General features: G+C 46.9%; 1 protein-coding gene across 4 annotated transcripts in view; it reads right to left on the bottom strand.

Moving 5' to 3' along the window:
• DENND11 (DENN domain containing 11) overlaps positions 1-17,264 on the bottom strand; it is a 55,865-nt gene that overhangs the window by 18,328 nt on the left and 20,273 nt on the right. For all 4 annotated transcript variants that reach the window (XM_023250637.2, XM_045052857.1, XM_023250636.2 and 1 more), the window contains 2 exons: positions 8,328-8,481; positions 922-1,060 (listed from right to left, as the gene is read on the bottom strand). In XM_023250637.2, the coding sequence (XP_023106405.1) occupies positions 922-1,060; positions 8,328-8,481 (293 nt within the window). The remainder of the gene's footprint in view (positions 1-921; positions 1,061-8,327; positions 8,482-17,264) is intronic.

Consider the following 17,264-nt stretch of genomic DNA (forward strand, 5'->3'; position numbering starts at 1 on the left):
CGGAGCAATCAGCCTCCGAGGACGACGCCGCGGAGGGCTTGGCTCTGCGCTGTCCCGGCACCGGAGTCACAGGAGGCTCTGGCATTCTGAGGGGTGGGGCGGGGGCACGAGCCTCTCGGGTCCCACAGCGGAACCGGACCTCCAGTCGCGCCAACGGTGCCTCACCCCCTCCAGCTTCCAGTGCGCGGCTCACCGTGTCCCGCTGAGGCTCTAGCACTGCTGACCTTCCCCCGTCTCCGAACCCCCGCGTGCAATAATCCCTGTTTTCTCCCGGCTCCCTCCCTGCTTCTGATGGCCCCACCGCAGTCTCCTCTGTCCTCCACCGTTACTGCTCCACCTCCTGTGCCCGCATCACCTCCCTGCCCTCGCGCTCTTCCCGGGTGACGCCATCCGTCCCGCGGTCACCGGCACTCCACACGCTCGCCTCGCTTTCCCCCCAAGTCCTGACCCACCCGCACCAGCGCCTGTGTCCACCTCACAGAGGCCTCACAGCAGACACGCACCGTATTCAAAGCCAGTGCTGTCATTCCACCCCCTACTCCTCCTGGACCCTCATCTGGTGGCCCCCCCATCCTCGTCATCCTGGACCCCTCCTCCATTACCTCACACACATCAGAACCTTCCAACCCAATCACACACCAACTCCTGCCAAGTTTTCCTCTTTACTGTATCAGAATCCCCATCTCCTCTCACCACCCACCTCTTACTAGACCACGGATGCGTCCCCCAACCAACCTTCTTCACGGCCGCCAGAGCCCACATTCTAGAATGCAAGTCCGGCCCTGGCATTCCCAGGCTGAAAACCTGGGACCCTCCTGGGACAGCCCCAACATTTCTGAACTCGGTCAACAACGCAAAGACTCGAGCAGTTTCTGCCCCGAGAAACTCACGACACAACACCCGACCTTGGTGTTTAGTTACCTCTATAACATACAACACCCACAGGAGGGGGAGAAAATATCAAAATGCGCTTTCGAAGTAAGGCAAATTTCCAAAGGATGAGGATCTGTTCTCCAAAGAACTTGATAAACTGAGACATGCAGCCGGCTGGGTGAGTGATCTGAAAAAATAAAGGAGAGGAGAAGAGCTTGTTAAAAAATGTGAAAAACGTTCCGTGCAGATGTATGCTAACCACTCCCCACACCCCTGCGCCACAGACATCACAAAGTACAACCAACAGATGCATTAAGGGACGGTTACTTCCACACAAGATGGTATTTTTCACTCTAAAGTCTCACCTTTATGCTGGGTTTTGATACTGCAACAGCTCCCCTAATATAGTGAGGTCTGAGTTTAGGGATCATTAAGTACTCAGGGGAGAGAGGCACAGAGGAAACAAGGCTGAACCTAACTTTTGAAGAGTCAGAAAAGTCTCTGAAATGACAGTACCTCTCAATGAGAACATCCAACTCGAAACCGTGATTGAGCCCTGGAAGGAGTACAGTGACGAGCCAACGGTCTCATATCAGCTCCCCAAGTACTCAGGGACCCGCTGCCATGTGAAGTGAGGGGTTGTGCAGGCAGGAAGACCCCACGCCCCCTGCCCCCTCCCCGGCCTGACCACCACTGCACGTCGGGTCCAGCCTCTTCCTTCTCGATAATTGCAAGAGCCTATCGGCCCCTGCAGACTGCTTCTAGGAGCCCTGAGCCAGGAATAACCCAGAAGCTCTGACCTCAGAAAAGCTGAATTCCAACCCGGCTCTGCCATTTAGTAAGGGAAGGCCTTAAGAAAGTAGCCAACCTTTCCGGTTCGCTTTCCGCATGCGAAACGGGGAGGGCATCCCATCCCTCACATGGCTCTCCAGGATTATGAGAGAAAACACATGAAATACACAGGGGCTGATGCAACAAATAAATGCGCAGCGTCACTTCCAAGCACAAGTGTCAGAAGCAGTATCGTTCACCACCCCTGGGGGGCGCCGGTGAGAGCACTTCAGAGGAGCGGTACCCACACCAAGGCAGAGTGCTGGGCCTGCTGGCTAGGAGACCTTGAGACACGCAGCACCAGAGCCTCCCTTTCCCAGGCAGCACCCCAGCACCACTGCCTCTCAGTTGTCCCGAGTGGGCAGAAAGGCTGCCCTCCGCTGAGGGTCCCTGTCCTGCTCCTGTGCCTACCCCTCTCCCAGATCTCCAGGGGCAGAGGAGCCGAGCCACCGCATCTGGTCAGATTCCTACAATCACAATCTTTCACAAAAGTCCAAAGGTAACGGCCCAACATTCACTACTAGGTATTTATCCAAAGGATACCAAAATGCTGATTCAAAGGGGCACATGCACCTCAATACTGACAGCAGTGTGCTATCAACGATAGCTGAACTACGGAAAGAGCCCATATGTCCATCAACTGATGAATGGATAAAGAAAATACACACACACACACACACACACACACACACACACACACACACACACACACACACATTGAATACTACTCCACAATCAAAAAGAATGAAATCTTGCCATTTGCTATGACATGCATGAAGCTAGAGTGTATTATGCTAAGTGAAATAAGTCAGAGAAAGACAAATATCATATGATTTCACTCATACATGGAATTTAAGAAACAAAGCAAATGAACATAGGGAAAGGGAAGCAAAAATAAGACAACAGAGAGGGAGGCAAACCATGAGACTCTTAACTACAGAGAACAAACTGAGGGTTGCTGGAGGGGAGGTGGGTGGGGGGGATGGGCTAGATGGGGATGGGTGTTAAGGAGGGCACTTGTTCTGATGAGCACTGGGTATTATGTGTAAGTGATGAATCACTGAGTTCTACCCCTGAAACCAAAACTACACTGTATGTTAACTAACTTGAATTTAAATAAGAAAGAAACAAAGGCAACTATAGAGGAAAGGGAGCCCAGGCCTGTTCAGGTCCCTCCCAGCTCCCCTTCGCTGATCCTCAGGCCCCAAGCCCCAAGCACCGGGAAGGCCTGCCAGCATTTTGTCCAAACGTGTCCTGGGCCCCAGGATCCCAGAATAAATAACCAGTCCTTAATTCTGATCTTATTCATTCATTCATGAATGCATGGACGCACACACACAAGAAACAGTTCTCACATACTTTGCACAAACACTGTTTAGTCTCAGCCCAACAATGAATGGCAAGGCCCAGCCCCTGCCCCCATATAGCGTGGAGACTACTAGAAGAAGCAGGTGCACACGTGAGCCAATCCCAGCCTCAGAGCCGAAATGGGAGAGGGCAGGGCTGCAGGAGGGCACAGGAGAGACTGATTCTAGAGAGACAGGGAAGACTTCCTGGAGGCAGCGTGTCTCATCTTCGACACGAAGGGTAACTGGAGGGAGGGCGTTCTTGGTGGCAGGACCAGCGCGTGCCGAGGCCCGGAGACAGGACACAACTGCCAGTAGCTGAGGCGCTGGGCCTGGGCTGCGCCAGGGCGATGCGGGAAGTGGCCACGATGAGGAAGAGCCACCCTCTTCTGGAGGCCATGGCAGAGAACACGCACCCCTCTCGACCTGACCCTGTCCGACCACACGACCCAACAGACGTTTCTCCTCTTAAAATCCACCTCTCCCTTCTGGGCCTCGTTCTGCTGCAGCTTTTACAAGGCACTCTTTCCCTGGCTTGTGCTGGCAACGCCTGGGCTCTCTCTGTCCCTCGCCTCTCCTGTGCCCCCCGCCCAGGGACTCCGTCTGCTCCTTTCTCTCTCTCCCCACTTGTCCACTTCCCAAGGAGGGGCCTCTATCAGCCACTGCTGGACCCCTCCGAGCGGCCTCTGGCCGTCCTTCCTCCCTTGCCAGTTAGTGTTGAATCTGCAACAGCCTTAGATCTGACCCCGACTTTACATGTTCTTCATACATGTGTTCACTCTGTAAAAATTCACTTAACTATATATGTATGGTGTTCTTTTAACTTGTGGGGACAGAATATGGTGTTTCAATAGACAGCTTACAGACAAATTTCTTTATATGTACCTATATGTGATAGTCCATAAACAGCCAGTGGAATCATATCGTATATTTATTGTTTCAGTGCTGCCATTTTTCCCCTGGTCCTTTCCTGTTTTACATATATAAGCACCATCCCTCCATACCTTATCGCATCCCCAGGTAATACATATATTAATAACCTAGTATATACACCCAAACACTGCCTCATGTTTATATATGCACGTATGTGTATCTATCATCTCTGCACCTGAGGCTGTGATTATTTTACAAAAGCGTATGATCGTATCACAAACGGTTTTCTGTACTTTGCTATTCTCACACAAAAACACTTGCTGGTAAACCCTGCACGTCAACTATGTATGCTCTAATGCGTTATTTATAATGGCTGTATAATACATGGGGCATTCTAATTTTCCACCGCTCTACACGATGCTGACTTAAACATTCTTATACAGACATCATTATATTCTGTTGGGTTATAAATATAGGGCAGATCCTAAGGGGTGGGATTGCTAACACAAAGGGTACTTGTATTTTCAATAGGTACTAACAAATTGATTTTGATTTTTTTTAATGTTTTTATGTATTTATGTTTGAGAGAGAGAGAGAGAGAGAGAGAGAGAGCAGGGAAAGGGCAGAGAGAGAGGGAGACAGAATCCCAAGCAGGCTCCATACTGTCAGCAGAGAGCCCGATGTGGGGCTCGAACCCACGAAGAGAGTGAGATCATGACCTGAGCTGAAACCAAGAGCTGGACGCTTAACCAAATGAGCCACCCAGGCACCCCCTAACAAATTTGGAAGACCAGTCACATCTCCATCTGCAACCAACAAAGTACACTTCTTCCCGCATCACATCAACTAGAGTTTGGTAGGCATGTTAATGAGCAGCCCTCACTAGAGAAAAGCAGATGGCGATTTTACTTTCTCTCCTCTGTCCCTCCTTTGTGGCCTGTTAGGGAGAGGAATCTGGGGACACCCAGGTCAGATGCTGGTGACCCAGGTCACCTTGCTTAGGGTTCAAGATAGCCCAGCAGCAACTGGACTCAGAGCAAAAGCTGGGTCAGAGTTTGGAGTGGTGAGAAAAGGAGCAGGGTTCAGTCAATACAGACCCAGAACGCCCTAATGACCCTCTGACCATTTCTTGATTATTGCCTCTCAGGGCATGCCACGGGGTGGGGAAATCCTTAAACTATGTTCCCTGGACTCCCATGGCAGCTGGCTTCCAGTTAAGTTCGTCCGCCGGAGGCAATGACTGGGGACTGGAAGGCAGAAGGCAGGGAGAGGGAGCTCTCCGCTTTCTCACTCATGCTGGTATTTTGCCAGCAGCAGAGGACGCGTCTGAGTCTAACCTCCAGTTTCTTCCAGCAGCCACAGCTCCAGCTGAGCCAGACCCCCCAGAGGGTCCGGCAACGGCAGGTGCACAGTGCCCAAGACACCTGAGCACAGGCTGTGTAGGACTCCTCCTCAGGTTGCCACGGTTTTGATAACATCACCTCTCCAGTTACCCCAGCCCCGTGAGGGTGTGACAGGCAGTCTGGAAGAGGGCCCTGAGTAATCCCCACCTCTTGGTATTTACAGCCGTACGTAATCCCCTCTTCCTCTTGAGTAACTCGCTTTGACCAACAGAATATGGCAACACTGCAGGGCTGTCACTTCTATAATTAGGTTACAAAGGATTCTGATTTCCCTTTTGTTTTCACTTGCTGCCTTTGATGAAGCAAGCCACCATGTTGGAGAGACCCACCTGACTATGGACTGAGGACAACAAAGAGGCGGAGGTACCGAGGGCCTTGGTCCACTAGCCTTCAAGGAAACCAATCTTTCAACAGTCACATGAGCCCAGAAGTGGATACTGCCCCCGCCCCAGTCAAGCCTTCGGACAAGCCCCCAACCCTGGCCGATACCCTGCCCGTGGTGTCATGGGAGACCATGAAGCAGAGGACCCAGCCAAAACATGCCTGAATTCCTAGTTCACAGACCCTGTGAGATAATACATTTGTACTATTTCAAACCGTGAATTTGGGGATAATTTTCAATGCGGCGATAACTAATATAAGGTGGTAGCCGTCTCCAAATAGAAGTATCTGTATTACCTTGCTCCCTTTTTGCTCCTTCAGTCTTCCAGTGCCTAGATCACGGATTCCCTGTATGGAAGTAGCCTGGAATATCTAACATAGTTTGTGTTTTCCTGACGAGACCCTAACTGGTACTTATTCGGGTTCACATTCCACGGTCTAGTGTTTAAGGTTCTCTACCATTTGATTCCAATCTATTTTTCCACTCTCTTCTCTCCTGCTCAGTGGACACAGGAATTCCGTCCTAGTCCAGGTACAGGAAGACCTCGTTTTATTGCACTTCACTTTATCAGGCTGTGCAGACTGCTTTTTTTTTTTTTTTTTTTTTTTTTTTATAAAATCAAAGTCTGTGGCAACCTTGCATCGAGCCAGCCTATTGGTGCCATTTTCCAATGGCAATTGCTCATGTCACATCTCTGTGTCACATTTTAGTAATTCTCACCATATTTCAAGTTTTTCATTATTATTTTTTTTGTCATGGTCAACTGTGATCAGTGATTATGACTCATTGAAAGCACAGATGATGGTTAGCATTTTGTAGCAATAAAGTATGGTTTAATTAAGGGATGTGCATCGTTTTTCAGGCATGGTGCTATTGCATACTTAATAAACTACAGCACAGTATAAACATAACTTGTGAATGCACTGGGCAGCCAGAAATTTCATCTGACTCACTTTACTGCGGCTTTCGCTTTCCTGCACGGCCTGGAGCCGAACCCGCGGGATCTCGGGCATGCCTGTGGCCTGCTCGTGCTCCATGAACCTGCCTGGGCCTTTGCACCCCTACCCCTCCACAAAGGTGGTGGGCTAAGCAGCTGGCACTGACTCTGGCACCAGTCCTGTGTTTAAGTCCTGGCTCTATCTCCTACTAGCTTTAAGGCCCTAGGTAAGTCACTGGACCTTTACAGACCACAGTTGGCTTATCTGGAAACAGAGAGTAAACAATCATTTACTTTAAAACACGCCGCAATAGAGGCGCCTGGGCAGCCCTGTCGGTTAAGCGTCTGACTTTGGCTCAGGTCACGATCTCACCGTTTTGTGAGTTCGTGCCTCGCGTTGGGCTCTGTGCTGACAACTCAGAGCCTGGAGCCTGCTTCAGGTTCTGTGTCGCCCCCTCTCTCTCTCTGCCCCTCCCCTGCTCACATTCTCTTTCAAAAATAAACAAACATTAAAATTAAATTAAAATTAAAATTAAAAATAAAACAAAACATGCTGCAACAGGTATAGATAAATAGCTGGCAGAAAGCCAGCCTCACAGGAGGGGCTGAGAAGGTGACAGCCCCCACTGGCCTGTTCCCTCAGTCTGGAACCAGCCTCCCTCACTTCTCACGTGGCCAAATACTTCGGGGACTAACCCCTCTTCCAAGATGCCTTTCCAGAGTTTACCCTTAAAGCCCTGGCATAATTTCTCTACCGGGGAGCCCTAGGTTTCTCTTGAAGTACCTTGCGGCCACCTACAGGGGAGGGAGAAGGAGGAGCTTCATGTTCACAGTCATCTCTGTACCCTACCAACTCCTCACGCTTGTCAACTGTAAGCGAACATATTCTAGAACACAAGCTAAGTGCTTCAGAAAAAGTGCATCGCAAAGTCGTATCAAGAATATGGTAACTACAGGGAGCCTGGCTGGCTCAGCTGGTAGAACACGCGACTCTTGATATTGGGTTGTAAATTTGAGCCCCATGGAGGGTGTAGAGAGTACTAAAAAATAAAATCTTTTTTTAAAAAATATTTATTTACTTTTGAGAGAGAGAGAGAGAGAGAGAGAGAGAGAGAGCGAGCAGGGGGAGGGGCACAGAGAGAGGGAGACACAGAATCCAAAGCAGCTCCAGGCTCTGAGCTGTCAACGCAGAGCCTGATGTGGGGCCTGAACCCATGACTGGTGAGATCATGACCTGAGCCAACGTCGAATGCCTAACCGACTGAGCCGCCCAAGTGTCCCAAAAATAAAATCTTAAAAAAAAAAAAAAAAAAAGTAATATGGTAACTACGAAATAAAACATGTATTCATCAAATTCTTCATCTTTCGTCTTTTCGACTCCAACGTCTGGCTTTAAATATCTAAAGCAAACAGCAGAAACAAATCCACTTCTTCTCTGCTAGGAATCTACCACAACTGGCCTGCCCTATCATCCTATATGGCTTTGCACCATGGTTCTAGAAAGGTCTGGAAAGCATATGTGTTTTCAAAGAACCCAAATGCTTACATCAGAAACCTATTCCATCAAAATCAGACTCTGGGCATAAGCCCAAGACGTCAATTCCTTATGAATCAAAAAAATAATCAACAACCACTGTAGCAGACACGAGCCCAGGCCCACGTGAGCGCCTGGCCAGCCTCACCTTCATCTCAGGGTACATGTATCGGTGGATGGAAGGCAGCCAGTAGACAGGCGGCAGGCTGCCGCCTCTCCCCGGACCGGCATGGAGCACCCCTTTCTTGTCCTCATAGAACGCAGCCAGATGAGAGTAATGTCCTGGCGTCTCCAGCTGGTGTCTGCAAACACACACGCACACACAGTGAGAACAGCTCTGGCCCCGGCTCTGCCCCTCGGTCGCCCTGCCCCAAGGGCTGGAACCCTTGGGGACGAAGCGATAAACCAAAAAGACCCTCATTTCAAGGTTGCCCAGAACGCCCCCTCGGGGGTTACAGAAGATCCTCACGTGGGGTCTGGTTCTCCCTGACACCATGGGACACACGCCTCCTCCGCGGGGGAAACCGCCAGAAAGTACAGACCGTGACTAATGTTTATTGTTCTCCAGCAAGGTGTGCTGAAGAGGGTGTGGCGCCTCCCAGGGAAGTCTGAGCCAAGGGACAACGTGGAAGGCCACAAATCCCCTGCTTACAGCTGCTCTCTGCTGAGAAACCATGCTTGTTTGCTTCGTTATAGAAGACTCAGAGGGAACTTACCCCTCAATGTCTCAAATGAGGGAAAACAATTACTGGATGTCACCAGGCCTCAGACTTTCTGCATCAAGTAATAAAATTATTAAGAAAGAAAGAAAGAAAGAAAGAAAGAAAGAAAGAAAGAAGGAAAGAAGGAAAGAAGGAAAGAAGGAAAGAAGGAAAGAAGGAAAGAAGGAAAGAAGGAAAGAAGGAAAGAAGGAAAGAAGGAAAGAAGGAAAGAAGGAAAGAAGGAAAGAAGGAAAGAAGGAAAGAAAGAAAGAAAGAAAGAAAGAAAGAAAGAAAGAAAGAAAGAAAGAGAAAGGGAAGGGAAGGGAAGGGAAGGGAAGGGAAGGGAAGGGAAGGGAAGGGAAGGGAAGAGAAGAGAAGAGAAGAGAAGAGAAGAGAAGAGAAGAGAAGAGAAGAGAAGAGAAAAGAAAAGAAAAGAAAAGAAAAGAAAAGAAAAGAAAAGAAAAGAAAAAAAGAAAAGAAGGACTCAGAATCTCTTATTTTCCCACCCACCTGCTCGGGCCCACAGAGAATGGGCTGTGGGGAACCCTGTCAACCGACCGCAAGACCAAGAAAGCCTCAGCGAAGCCCTGGGCCATTTGGACAATGGAGAATCCTGCCTTCGAGTCAAGCGCAGGAGAGCTGTGGGCGCTATGTTTGATAGGGGTGTTATGGGTCCAACTGTCCCCCTCCAACCCCACCAGAAACAAGATCAGCTGGAGTCCTAACTCCCAGTAGCTAAGAATGTGACCCTCTCTGGAGACAAGAGTCTTTACAGAGTCAAGTTGAAGTGAAGTAATTGTGGTGGGTCCCAAGCCAATATGACTGCTGATCTTACCAAAAGGAAGAAGTTTGGACACGGTTGACATACACAAGGAGAATGCCACATGAAGATAAAGGCAGACATCGGGAGAGACGCATCTAGAAGCCCAGGAAGACCAAAGATCACCAGCAAACCACCAGAAGCTAGGAGAGAGGCAAGGAGCAGATTCTCCCTCACGGCCCCAGAAGGAATCGACCCTGCGGACACCTGACCTCAGACTGCCGGCCTCCAGAGCTGTGGGAGGGTTTCTCTTGTTCTCGGTCCCCTAGATTTGGGTTCTTTGCTACGACCACCTTAGGAAACAAATATAGGGAGGAATAAAAGGCAGTAAAGCCGTTTTAGTCTTATCTTCTTGGCGCCCTACAATCTCCATCATACTGCGGTGAGAGAGACTCAGCATACAAACTATGGTTGGCCCCCGGAGCAACAGTGACTAAAACAGGGAACCCCCCACCGCCCCAGTCCATCGTTGTTGGCCTCCTCCAAGCTCAGACCTCAGACCTCCTCAAACCGCTCAGAGTCAGGATCTTCCTACTCCAACCGGGAGCCAGCTGCCCTCAAACGGTCTCTTCTCCAGAATGACTTCCAGCTCCTGATGCCAAGGTGCCACCCAGCTGTCACTCTGCACTGGGTGATCTCCGGGAAGTTACTATGCTTTTTAAAATCCGCTGTTTGCCCCCTCTCCCTCGAAGAGAGGTACTAGTGCCAACTCAATACTATTTTGAGGGCTAAATGAAATAAACCAGGAAGAGAGCCTCATATGCCTTGTGCCACATTTCAGTCATTCACAAACATTAGGTTCCTTCCTCCCCAGCGACCCGGCAGCATCTAGGCAGGTGCACAGTGAGGGCTCAAAACACTGGGTAAATGGGGCAAATTCAGACCCAGCCCTGGAAGAGATCTACAGACAAATTCACCTTTTAAGAAGAAAAAAAAAATCAACATCAAGTAGGGGTGCCTGGGTGGCTCAGTTTGGTTAAGCATCCGACATCATAATCTCGCTGTTCGTGAGTTCAAGCCCCACACTGGGCTCTGTGCTCACAGCTCAGAGCTTGGAGCCAGCTTCAGATTCTGTGTCTCCCTCTCTCTTTGCCCCTTCCCCTCCCTCCCTCTCTCTCTCAAAAAAATAAACATTAAAAAAAATCAACGACATTTAAAAAAATTGTTACAGGGGCTCCTGGGTGGTTTAGTCTGTTGAGCATCTGACTCCTGATTTCGGCTCAGATCACAATCCCAGGGTTGTGGGATCGAGCCCTGCACTGGACTCCATGCTGAGCTTGGAGCCTGCTCAGGATTCTCTCTGCCCCTCCCCTACTCTCTCTAAAATTAAACACACACACACACACACACACACACACACACACACACACACTACTAAGATAAGTTCCTCTGAGAGTGGAGGCTAATTTGGGGGTTCCTATACCTTGTTTTAAGCTTTGCACAAGAAGGAAGTCATGTGATAGAACAATAAATGACCATGAGGAGTGGGTGCCTATAATCCTTTTTTCACTCCTACTCATGTGCTTGATGGGAACCCCGTGGTGGCTAAATTGTGTTTAATTCTAAGAAGATGGCAGATTCCAGATACTCTTCAAGGACATGTGTCAAACTGATGAAAATTTGCTTAATAAAAATAACTCAAAAATGATTAAGTTCAAAAGTGTTTTCACTGGGACGTAATTTCCCTGCAAGAACAATGAGAATCAGTTTACTGTGTTCTCAGTACTCTGTTTTCTGCACTAAAGGGGGCTGGGGGTAACTGCTAGGATAATTTTTCATTTTCTAGGTTCTTGGTTTGCTGCTCAGTGTCTTTTCTGTTTGACTGCCTTGAATGCTATATTTGAACCGAGTTTCTAAAGAAAAAGCTCACTAAGCTAGAGTCCCTTGACAAAAAGCTAGTTTCAGGACCCTGTCCTCTGACAGCCTAAGATATCACTGACTGATGGAACGGAACAAGGCACTAATATGGAAGACAGAATACGAGGACGGATGGGAATATAAATTGGCAGTTCTGGATAAATGTTAAACAAGTGTTGTATGAAAGCGTCAAAATTTGAACACACTGGAGATTTTGCAATAAACAACACTGATAATCAAGCCTCAGTACCAAGATAACCTCAAAGGTACTGTAGCAAGGTTGAGAGCTAGAAGGGATGGTGAGCTTCAAAGACGTGCAAGGGGTGAGTTTCTGGGTGATCTTGCCTCTCAGGATGCATAGTACCACACTGAAAGGCAGGCCAAGTCATCTAGGGAAAGTGTCCAAAAGATAGGACATTGTAAAAACTAGAGAATGACGGCACAATAGATACTACTGATCTGAAGCCTCAGGCTTCTAGGCTAAGTCGAGGGCTCCCCTGCAGGACCAGAGACGCTGGGGTTCTCCTTAAGCCCAAGCCCCTTCACGGACATAAGCTCATGTGACCACAAAGATGCCCACTGCAGCTAATCCTGGCTTCCCCTACATACCCAGCAATGAAGTGGCCAGCGTCAGAGTCCGAGATGCCTCTGCGGGATAGGTACCCTTCCTCACTCTGGTGTATTCACTGCTGGTCTGACCCAGTCTGGCTTCTGGCTTTGCAAGTTACAGAAAAATAGGCATTTTTTTTTTTTTTTTTTTTACTGCTGGTGTGGGTAAAGAATGGTACCAGCCTTCTGAGGGGTCACTTGCAATCTGTATCAAATTGTACACTGCATATACTGTCTAACCCAGCGATTCCATTTCTGGGAAGGTGACCTAAACAACCATATCTGGATACGAACGATCATTTACCTACAATGCTGCTCATGTTTACAGTTGCAAAAAATAAGAAACAACTCAAAAGCCTAATAACAGGGATATAGTTAAATAAACCATGATACGTCTACATACTGAGAGGCTTTGAAATCACCATGATGTTGAGAACTATTATGAGCGACATTCACAGAAAGGTTAACGTATGAAATTAGAAATTTTAGATGCTGAATGACTTTGATATATATATTTTTAAATTGTGAATGTATATATTTATACAGGGAAAAGACCAGAAGGCTATGTTCACAGCAGATAGGGCTGGCTAGTGGGATCGCAGTTGGGTTTTTTTTTTGGGGGGGGGGGGGTTGTCTATTTTTCAGTCTTCTACAATAAGTATGTGATAATTTTATGTTTAGTCCTTTTAAACTTTTCATTATGGAAAATTTTAAACTTCTACAAAAAGTAGAAAAAAGAATAATAAGCCCCATTATCCAACATTTAGCTTCAACAATGATCAATATTTTATCAGTATGGCTACATCTACACTGTATCCCTGCCCCCACACCATTTCTTCCTCGAATGCTTTAAAGAAAATCCCTTATCATAATATTTTACCCATAAACACTTTGATGTGCATCTCTAATGGATAAAGTGTATTTAAAACAGAGCTTAAACACCATGCCATTATCTTGCCTAACAAAATCAGTAACAAAGCCCAAATGCAAAATAATAGCCAGTCCACATTCAAATTATACCAACTGTCCCCAAAATATTTTACAGTTGGTTGTTTGAATCATGATCGAAGCAGGGTCTACAGATATGGTAACTAACATGTTTATAAGCCTGTTTTACGCTAGAATGCTCCCCTTTTTCTAATTTAGTTTTTAAATTATAAGACAGTTCTCCAGTATCTTCTGATTAATAAGGACTAGCTAGAGAGATTCTGAAGCCCAGGTCTATGGAGGAAATCTAATAAATAAGTTTGGGTACAAGAAGTAAGAATGGACAGAAAACACAGATTCGGTGTTTCCAGAAACCAAGTCTAGTTAATTTAGACTAACAGCTCCGTGCCCGGACCTGCACCTGCCTCACATGCTCCCCTCCCCCTCACACTGTCACGCAAGTCCCTCCCTCTCATGTCACCTCAAGCCCTCTGTAATCAGCAAGCTGGAAAACCTTCCTAGCTGTGACTCAAAATCTAGAAGCCATGAAAAGATTAATGAATTCAATCAAGAAAGATATCTGCATGACAAAAGGTAACGCTAAAAGATGAATGACAAAGTGGAAAAATCATTTATAGTGCAAAGAACAAATGCCCCTACTATACAAAGATCTCCTGGAAATTAATAAGGTCAACAACCGAAAAAAAACAAAAAACAGAACTGAGCAAAGGCTAGAAATGGTTCACAGAAGAGGGAAAACAAGTGACTCAGATAAATATAAAGGTGCTCAATCTCATTCCTAAGAAAAATGCAAATTAAAACCATGCTCATGCATGGTGTTTTACCCTACAGAATGCCAAAAACCTCAAAGTTTTATTTTTGTGTTGGCAATGTTGTGAGGAAACTGCATTCTCCTCCATTACTGCTGGGTGGGCAAAATTGTACAACCTTTATGGAAAACAACTGGACAGAATCTATTAAAATTACAAATACCTCTACCCCCTGAACCACCAATTTCATTTCTGGAAATTTACTGTACACATATTCTGCTCATATGTGAAATGATATTTGCACATAGGTATTCAGTGCAGCATTATTTGTAATAACGAAAGAGTGGAAATGACCAAATGTCCATCAATACGAGACTTGATAAAGCATGGTTCTTCTAGACAAGGCATATAATATAATGGTGAGAAACGATAAACTTTCTGTACTGATATCTCCTTGGATATATTGTTCGTTGAAAAAGGTAAGGTGTAAAACAACATGTACAACCTGATACTTTTTGCATGAAAAGGAGGGGAAAAAAGAACATATATTTGTATTTGTGCACACACACACTTCGGAAAGATACAAGAGAAATTAACAGTAATTGCTGGGATTATTGGATGAATATTGGAACTGGGATAAGACTTTTCATTTTATGCCAGTAGTAGAGACTGCCACTCTCTTCTTCCCTGAATAATAGAACTTTCTGATTGTAGCGCATTACAGAGTCACCTAGTCAAGGACCACATTTCCCAGACTTTCTTGCTGTTAGGTGTGGCTAGGAATGAACTGGCCAATGGCACGTAAGCAGAAGTGATGTGTTTAACTTGGGGGATTCCTGAGTTCTTCCTCTTCTTGGAGGCTTGACCATGACCTGGTAATGGTGAGTCCTCCTCTATCATGCAGATGAGGACAATACTCTAGGAGACAGGAGCATAGGACACAGAAAGACTTGGGTCCCAGGATGACCCAGCGGAACAGAGCCATCTAGTACACGGGACTGCCTCTCCCCCTCCAGGACTACTGTGCTAGAAAAGCCATCTCCTTTGAGTCACTAGATTTTGTGTCTCTTTGTTGTAGCAACGTAGCCTGTGCTCTAGCTAAAGCGGAAAGTGGTGCCCAGAAATGAGTTGCTGCACTATCAGACAAGACACTGTGGCATTTGAATTCGCAGCTGGCATGGGAAGGTGGTAAGGAAGTAGGTGTTGTAGACTAGAAAGCTGGTAACCCTTGTCCCCCTGTAGCAAAAACCTGCTAGAACTTCAGTAACTTGGACAGGCCCCGTGTCATGCGAACTTGTACCTCCAGGGGAAGCGCTTAGAAATCAAACGTTGATTGCTTCTCATTTGCCGTGAGCTGCTACAAGAGTAAGAGGAAGACAGGCAAGAACTGGCCACTTTGCAGGCCAAAATGGAAAGAAATACAGCCTAAGGGACAGTGTGTTCTGAGTTCTGCAATATAAGTTAGTTGAGGCTCCAACTCCTTGAGATCCCATGGGACTAGAAAAGCCAACCGCTTTTGTACCCCAAAACCAGGAGATAAGAATTTCCTTCAAAGCTTTTATGAAACTCTCCAGTGAAGAGTAGAGTCACGGGAGACAGACCCATTTGCAAAGATCAGATTTAGGGTACGGCCTCAAGGTAGCATCATATTTTACTTTATATATATATATATATATGTGTGTGTGTGTGTGTGTGTGTGTGTGTTATATATATATACACACACACATATGTATTTATGTATGTATTTATGGTAGTTGCCATTTAAATGAGAAAAAGATGGATAGGCCAAGAACAGACAACAGTGACCAGTCTACAGTCCACTAAAAACTAAGACCCAAAAGAATCTTTCGCAACAGATACTTTAATTTGGGACCGACTAGAAGCAAACAGACCAGAAGCCTATTCGGTTTTTGAGGGATCTGTACTGTCATGTGGCTGGCCTATAAAAGCCTGTGACTGCTCCACCCTTAAAGAAACCACTACACCCACCAACCTACACCAGCAAGAAATGTGCTCTCTAGGTGTGCAGCCTCAGGGAGATCACGTTCCCCCATGCCTGCTTCAGAAGTGGTTGTGGCAGAAAATGGGTACAAAATCTCCCAGAAGGCAAAGCCAGGAGCCACGGAGGAAAACGGGCAAGGGGATTCTCAATAACAGAACCACGGTTTCACCAGTGAACTTACTACTCCACCAGGACAAGGAAGCTTTGCAGCCCCTGCAGCAGAATTTCATGAGCATGATGGACTAATGGCTACTTGTATTTCTTTTACTTCCTTTTTCCAAATAGGAGCTTGTACTGGGGTTCCCACTTCACCTTCGATGTTGCATTTAGGAAGTGCAGAGTGAATGAACTTGTCTGTTCTTCTGCAGGTTTTCAGGATATGAAGAACCATGGACTGATCTATCGAAAAGGACTGCCTCATATCACCCAGAAATCCTGGAACGTAGACTAGAAGCATCAACTCAATGAGCCTCTCTGAGGTCTCCCTCAGAGAGGGAGGGTGAGAGGAATGTTCTCTCCATGTGGGAAGAAGAGTGCACATGGATATCAGGATCGCAAGAGGGGCACACTGAAACAGGGGCTGTTGATTTTGCCCCCAGATCCTTCTGTCCCTTTTTTCCTGTTTGCAACAGAACCACCAGATTTTTAAATTTTTTTTTCAACGTTTTTTATTTATTTTGGGACAGAGAGAGACAGAGCATGAACGGGGGAGGGGCAGAGAGAGAGGGAGACACAGAATCGGAAACAGGCTCCAGGCTCCGAGCCATCAGCCCAGAGCCCGACGCGGGGCTCGAACTCACGGACCGCAAGATCGTGACCTGGCTGAAGTCGGACGCTTAACCGACTGCGCCACCCAGGCGCCCCTGGAACCACCAGATTTTTAACTGGTCACAGGGTCACCTAGCTAGAGACTACCTCTCCCAATCTCCCTTGCTGTTAGGTGTCTCCTTGTGTTGGAGAACTTGACAATGGTACGTAACAAGTGATGTATGCAGCTTCTGGGGCTTTCCCTCTTCCCTAGAGGCTAGATGCAGACAGTAGTGGTGAGCAGCTCAGAACACTGGAGAAGGACATCTTAGAATACAAAAATCACTCTTAGGATATTGTAGAATCATAAGAGAGAAGTGGTCTGGGTCCCTAAACAACTGCACAGAACAGCAGGCTACCCACCTGGACCACCGGCCCACCTCCAGACTATTACATGAGAAAGAATCTTCTGTCTTATTTCAATCATTGTATTTTGGGGCCTCTGTTACTGCCATGTAGCAGGATGCTAATAGAATACCTCCTTATCACTTTTAACTTTTGAACCATGAGAAAATACTGTCTACTTGGGAAAATTAATTTTGTCAAAAGGAGTAATTTTTTTCAAAGTGTCAGGATCCCAATCAAAAAAATT

The sequence above is a fragment of the Felis catus genome, chromosome A2 (genome assembly GCF_018350175.1).
Source record: "Felis catus isolate Fca126 chromosome A2, F.catus_Fca126_mat1.0, whole genome shotgun sequence".
NCBI lineage: Eukaryota > Metazoa > Chordata > Mammalia > Carnivora > Felidae > Felis > Felis catus.